The sequence below is a fragment of the Cyprinodon tularosa genome, unplaced genomic scaffold, assembly GCF_016077235.1.
Source record: "Cyprinodon tularosa strain WSP-4 unplaced genomic scaffold, ASM1607723v1 ctg42, whole genome shotgun sequence".
Classification (NCBI taxonomy): Eukaryota; Metazoa; Chordata; class Actinopteri; order Cyprinodontiformes; family Cyprinodontidae; genus Cyprinodon; species Cyprinodon tularosa.
Window position 1 is genome coordinate 1,101,296 of NW_024039141.1, and position 6,000 is coordinate 1,107,295.

General features: G+C 39.4%; 1 protein-coding gene across 1 annotated transcript; it reads left to right on the plus strand.

Annotated features, from left to right (window-relative positions):
* Positions 1–4,734: 4,734 nt before the first annotated feature.
* Positions 4,735–5,974, plus strand: LOC119792439 (gastrotropin-like). The gene is made up of 4 exons (XM_038299060.1): positions 4,735–4,894; positions 4,971–5,131; positions 5,212–5,301; positions 5,398–5,974. Exons 1-4 carry the CDS (start codon positions 4,828–4,830, stop codon positions 5,455–5,457), a joined length of 378 nt encoding a protein of 125 aa, XP_038154988.1. The 5' UTR covers positions 4,735–4,827; the 3' UTR covers positions 5,458–5,974.
* The last annotated feature ends 26 nt before the right edge of the window (positions 5,975–6,000 follow it).

A 6,000-nucleotide genomic window follows, 5' to 3' on the forward strand; every position in this document is an offset into this window, starting at 1 on the left:
AAAGGAGGAGATAGAGGCTACTGACATCAAGACGAGAAAGCTCCTCACAATGCATGGAGGGTTCCACCCCAAATCCAGCACTCTGAGACTGTACACCAAGCGTAGCGAGGGAGGCCGAGGGCTAGTGAGTATCAAGACCACTGTCCAGGATGAAACAACTAAGATCCAGGAGTACATCCGAAAGATGGCCCCCAAAGACAAATGGCTCGGTGAGTACCTCAGGCAGGAGAAAACCGAAAGTGAGGACAAGAAAGAGGAAGGAGAACCATCATGGAGGGACAAGCCGCTGCACGGCGTATACCACAGACAAATAGAAGAAGTGGCTGATATCAACAAATCCTACCAGTGGCTGGAAAAGGCTGGACTGAAGGACAGCACAGAGGCACTAATCATGGCAGCACAAGCACAGGCACTCAGTACAAGATCAATAGAGGCCAGGGTCTACCACACCAGGCAGGACCCCCGGTGCAGACTGTGCAAAGATGCCTCTGAAACAATACAGCACATAACAGCAGGGTGTAAAATGCAGGCAGGAAGTGCATACATGGAACGCCACAACCAGGTAGCTGTCATAGTGTACAGGAACATCTGCCATGAGTATGGGCTGGAAGTCCCAAGGTCAAAATGGAAGACACCTCCTAAGGTAGTTGAGAATGACCGAGCTAAGATCCTATGGGACTTCAAGATCCAAACTGACAAACAGGTTTATATATATATATATATATATACAGTTGTGTTCGAAATAATAGCAGTGCCACAACAGCAGCAAGAAAATCACTTGTTTTATTAACATTTCAATGTCTATACCCCAGATAAGTTTCTGGGGGGTAAAATAAAGGTATAGAAAACCAACAAACCCAACAGGACAGCCATGCATACTGTGGATTCTGTGAAATTGAATGATTAACTGAAAAGGGTGTGTTCAAAAAAATAGCAGTGGTGAGTTCAATTAGAGAGGGCATCAATTAGGGAGGGTATTCTGGGAAAAAAGGGTGTTAACAGGTGATCCGTATTTAAGGATCAAGACAACTGGCATGCTGGCTGTGCATTTGTCCTGAAAAAACAAGGAAAATGGGTCGTTCAAGACACTGTTCTGAAGATGAGCGTTTCCTAATAAAAAAATTGATTAAAGAAGGGAAAACATACAAAGAGGTGCAGAAAATCATTGGCTGTTCAGCTAAAATTATCTCAAATGCCCTGAAATGGCAGCACTATGCTGCCATGCAGTGGCAGCCCACTGCTCTTCAAGGGATGGGTTAAATGCAGAGCTGAATTTCTCCAGTGTGACATTAATAAAGTTCAATTCATAATGTCTTAGATTGAGAGGAATCCAGGGATGGAGCTAGAAGAGGGGGGACAACCGCTGGCCAATAAGCGGCCAACCATAAGGCCACCCCTATCAGATGATTTATTATTATTGGAAAATACTTCACATCCTCCAGAGCAAGCATTTCACCCCTAAAACACAGGGTGGCAGCAATGAAACTCTCAGGTGGAGTGTAAAGTAACTTGATTTTCCAGTTGTTAGTACATCAACCATAAACTGACAGCAAAATTACAGCACAGTAAGGTACAAATGCAGAGGAGTAATTTTCCCAGCTTATAGTAATAGTAGGCCACCTCTTTGATTTTATTTATTTTGCTCAGCCTGCCAAATAAATATATAGAAATTTTACACATTCAGTAATAAAATGTCACAGGGGATGGTATTTTAAGAAGGTGGATACCATCCCCCCTCAACGTAAGTACTGCTCATGATAAATTTTTACTTTATTGTACTTTCAATCTTATTTTTCTCTCTTCTGTAAAGGGTTACACTGCAAGAAAACAATTTCCTGGAAGGGATTAATAAAGTTATTCTGATTTTTAAATAAAATGTAACCTTCAGTAAAACCATTTCATAACACATTTGTGGTTCTACTTATAAACTATCCTTTATCATTTCAGATGAAAATTCAGCCAATGCCTTCAATGAATCTGTTCATTCATCGCTGTCCTCTAAGCATATAAATAAAATAAAATAAACTCTGGACTTCAATGAGAACAACATTTATCTTTTTGTAAAGGCTTCAAATGATTGATTTATGTAAGAGCCCACTTGAGCATTTACTCTGCAGTAACCTTTCACCCTTCTCTGTTTAAAAGCAGAACATTCTGTCCTCGGTTTACGATTCCACTAATATAAAACTGGCATGAACTGTCCTTAAACTGTCAGACATTGCTCCTTTTATTATTATTATTATTATTATTATTATTATTATTATTATTATTATTATTATTATTATTATTATTATTATTATTATTATTATCATATTATTATTATTTTTTAAACAGTGTTCATCTTTTCAGTAAAAAAAGAATATTGGAACCCACATTGTTCAACAAAAGCTTTAACAATGCAACTTTCCAAACACTTGTTAATTGGGGGCAATTCTCATAAAAAATAAAAATAAAATGTTTGCAACCTAAACACAACTACAATGTTATCTGATGTGTAAACCTCTGTCTGCACCCAAGGGAAGGAAAAAAGGTTGGGAAACGACTTTCCTAGTTCTGTTAAAGCATTTCGACATTTGTGCCCCCCCGGGTTGTTTACATTAGTAACAAAAGGCACTGTGTTGTGAATTCAATATTGCGGAGAAACTTGGTGAATGCAAATCAGCAATTTGATCCTAGGGACAATATCTGCCGTACAATGTGGATAAAATGAAAAGTTTGAGTTTTTTTTGTGAATAACCAACTGATAATCTTGATTGTGAAGTGAAAAAAATTATTTGACAGGATTCTCCAAGCAAAACATTGTAAAGTGTGGTCTGTGTAAAAAAAAAAATCCACTTTGCTCCATTACTACTAAAAATAATCAAAACACCTTTAGAGATCAAATAAGATATTTATAAAATCCATTTATCTATCTGATGTATTCTCAGTGTAAATGGAGCTGCTCTGTGAAGGCTTCAGAGGCTGTCTTAAGATCAGTCAAACATCATGATCAGTAGGGAGCAGAGAGGGAACATTTGGTGAAGTTTGGAAGCTGTGTTATTCAACATTATCCAATGGTTCTTACACAGTTTAGTTTTTATATCATAGAATGAATATCAGAAATATTAGGGGACATCTGCTGCTTACCCAAACTGGTCTTCTAAGCAGAGCAATAATCAGAGAAGCAGCAAAGAGGCTAATGGTAGCTCTGGAGGATTTGTAAAGATCCGAAGCTCAGGTGGGAGAATCTGTTAAAAGTGATAGCTTTCCAAAAGTGCCAAGACTAAAAAGAAATGTTCATCTTTAATAAATTCTTCACCAGAGCCTGAGCATTTTGTCATCATTACATATCATCATTACATAAACACAAAATGTCATCTAAACAAATACATGAGCATTTTGCTGTAAGGGAGGGCTTTCCTTTACAGACTTGGGAAAGAATATGACTTAGACAGATTTATTTTGTTATTTTGTATACACAAGTGTAAACAAAAATAAATTTGGTTTAGAACAGCTCTCTAGACAATTTCATTTTTTAAAGTGCAGCCTTGATAAGGTAAGCAGCAGGTGTTGATGAGCCGCTGCTACTGCCTCCAGCTCCTGAAACACTCGCTTCTCCTGGCTCAGGGGAGGAAGAGGACGATGATGACGATGCTGTGAGGGTGGTAGCCTCCTGGGTTGAAGAGGCTGACGTGGTTAAAGCAGCAGTGGTGCCATCGGTAGGTTTAGCAGCGACAGACAATGCTGGAGAAGGTGTGGAAGCCTGAGGGGGCAGGGAGGAGTCGGCTGGGGATGTTTCAGTATTTGGCAGGGAAGCATCTAGAGCGCTCTCCTCATTTTCACCTGCAGAGGGCTGTGCTTCCTTTCTAGATGCTGAAGATTGCCTGGGGACAGTCTCAGAGGAGCCTCCATTCATGCAGAGTATGCAGGAATAGTTTGAATGAATACACATGGGTTGGAATGAGTATGTCAAAGTGCTGACCTGAGTAATATTGACTATCTTGTGGTAAGACTTGCAAACCGCAGATGCTGACTGTCCAATCTGAATCTGAGTGAGCAGGAGCAATTTTGTACAGAGAGATGGGCAGGCTTAAGCAAAGCTGGTAGTGGTGAAATACTAAAAACAATATTCAGCTATTAGTGCTGCACAAATTGCCTCTTTGGATAATTTAGATGCAAAACAAACACCTTTCGAACTTTTCCCCTTCCTTTCACTTAATTATTTAGTGCTGATCATTTTTACAACAAACATTATTTTAAATCCAGTCTAATGTCAACATGAACATGACCATCTCGGTCTGTTTTTGATGGTGCAATCAGAAGTCTTGCTGCAGAAGTGAACAAGCTGCTGAAGAGGCAACAGAGGCTGGCTAACTATACAATGAAGACAACATGTAATCTAAATTTGGGATGTATGCATTTTAAGAAGCAATGTTTTAACCACAGAAACTGTCTGTTCCACAAACTTTAAATGTCCCCAGTTTATCAAAGACCATCGCACAGTTAAGCAGCCTGAATTTCAAAATAAATCTCAGTGAGTGGCATCTGTTGAACCACCATAAGAACACTGCCGATAACATCACATGTTTAAACATGATCCCATGTTCTCCACAAACCAACCGTTAAACAGCCAGATTCTAACTGGAGTGATAACACCCCCTCATGTCATGCAACAGGCATTTTTTGGGGTGGAGGAGAAAAACGTTTCTCAAGCATTTGCTGGTGTCACATGATGGCAGTGGGTGGGACAGAAGAGGAAGAGACACGTTTAAATTGTTCAGCCACTCTTTTGTTGACTCATAAACTGTTTCCGCTGGTCTTCTCCTCTCAGTTCCTCGGCTAGGCAGCATGGCGTTTGCAGGGAAATATCAGCTTGAAACTCAAGAGAACTATGAGGAGTTTTTAGAAGCAACTGGTACACAGATGTTTTCATTTAGGCATTGATGTAGTGAGAAATCATTTATTCAAACACTGTGTTTGTTTAATCACAGGGCTTCAGAATGCTAAGACAGAGCACAAAGTGGTGACTGATGTTGTTCAGGATGGAGACAACTACACCTGGACACAGACCATCCCCGGCTGGAGCTGGAGCATCAGCTTTACAATTGGAAAGGAGTGCGAGATGGAATCAATAAAAGGAGTCACTTTTAAGGTGAGTTACAACCACTGGACTGAAGAATTGCCAAACACCGACTCTGTTATTTAAAACTTTCTGATCTCTGTGAACCACAGGGCACCGTAACCATGAAAGATGGAAAGATTTGTCTGCAGTTTCCAGAATATTTCTTCACAGCAGAAATTATAGACGATAGACTAGTGATGGTGAGAGGAAACTTTGACACCGTAAAAGTGATCTCAAACTTCAGACAACTGAATGAATCACTTTACTTCTGTTTTTCTACCATTTTCATTGTGCAGATCTGTGTCACTCCTGGAGAAAAGGGTGTGGCTATGAAGAGAGTGTGCAAGAGGATTTAGCTCTGCGGGATCCAACATGTTTGCCCAGGAGAAAAAAAAAAACTGACAGGCAAACAACTCTCCGGCCTCTTAAAGAAAAAGAAAGAATGTGACCGCATAAATGAGGCCACTGACAGATTGCCTGTCAGCAACTCTAAAATGAGTTTCTCATGACTTTTGAGCTTGATTTTGCAGAAGTGACAAAAACTTATTGTTTGAAATTGTCCCTTTTAACAGGACTTGCATCTAAACCACTAACATTCACTAAAGTAGGCTATAACCTGCTCCTACAGATTTCTTTTCCATAACTATTTTGAAATAATGTTTTTGCTTGACTCAGATGTTATTCTGTCCAGGTTGTTTTCCTGTTTTCTTCTGCAGAAGATTCATATCTCTTTGCCTCAATCAGAAGGAAATATCTGACTCAAATCACAGGACTGACTATGATAGTTTACATGAATAAGAATTAGGCACCTTATGAATGATATTGGGTGGAATCTTTTTTATACAATTCTAAATAAAAAGCTTTCAAAAGACATTCCTAAAAATCTGCTGTTTATTTAT

What these genes read in the sequence shown, in the direction of transcription:
- LOC119792439 (XM_038299060.1), top strand. Translation starts at nt 4,828, where the DNA reads ATGGCGTTTGCAGGGAAATATCAGCTTGAAACTCAAGAGAACTATGAG. An exon ending in GGAGTTTTTAGAAGCAACTG is followed by an intron (nt 4,895 to 4,970) that starts GTACACAGATGT and finishes GTTTAATCACAG; the next exon opens with GGCTTCAGAATGCTAAGACA. An exon ending in TAGACGATAGACTAGTGATG is followed by an intron (nt 5,302 to 5,397) that starts GTGAGAGGAAAC and finishes TTCATTGTGCAG; the next exon opens with ATCTGTGTCACTCCTGGAGA.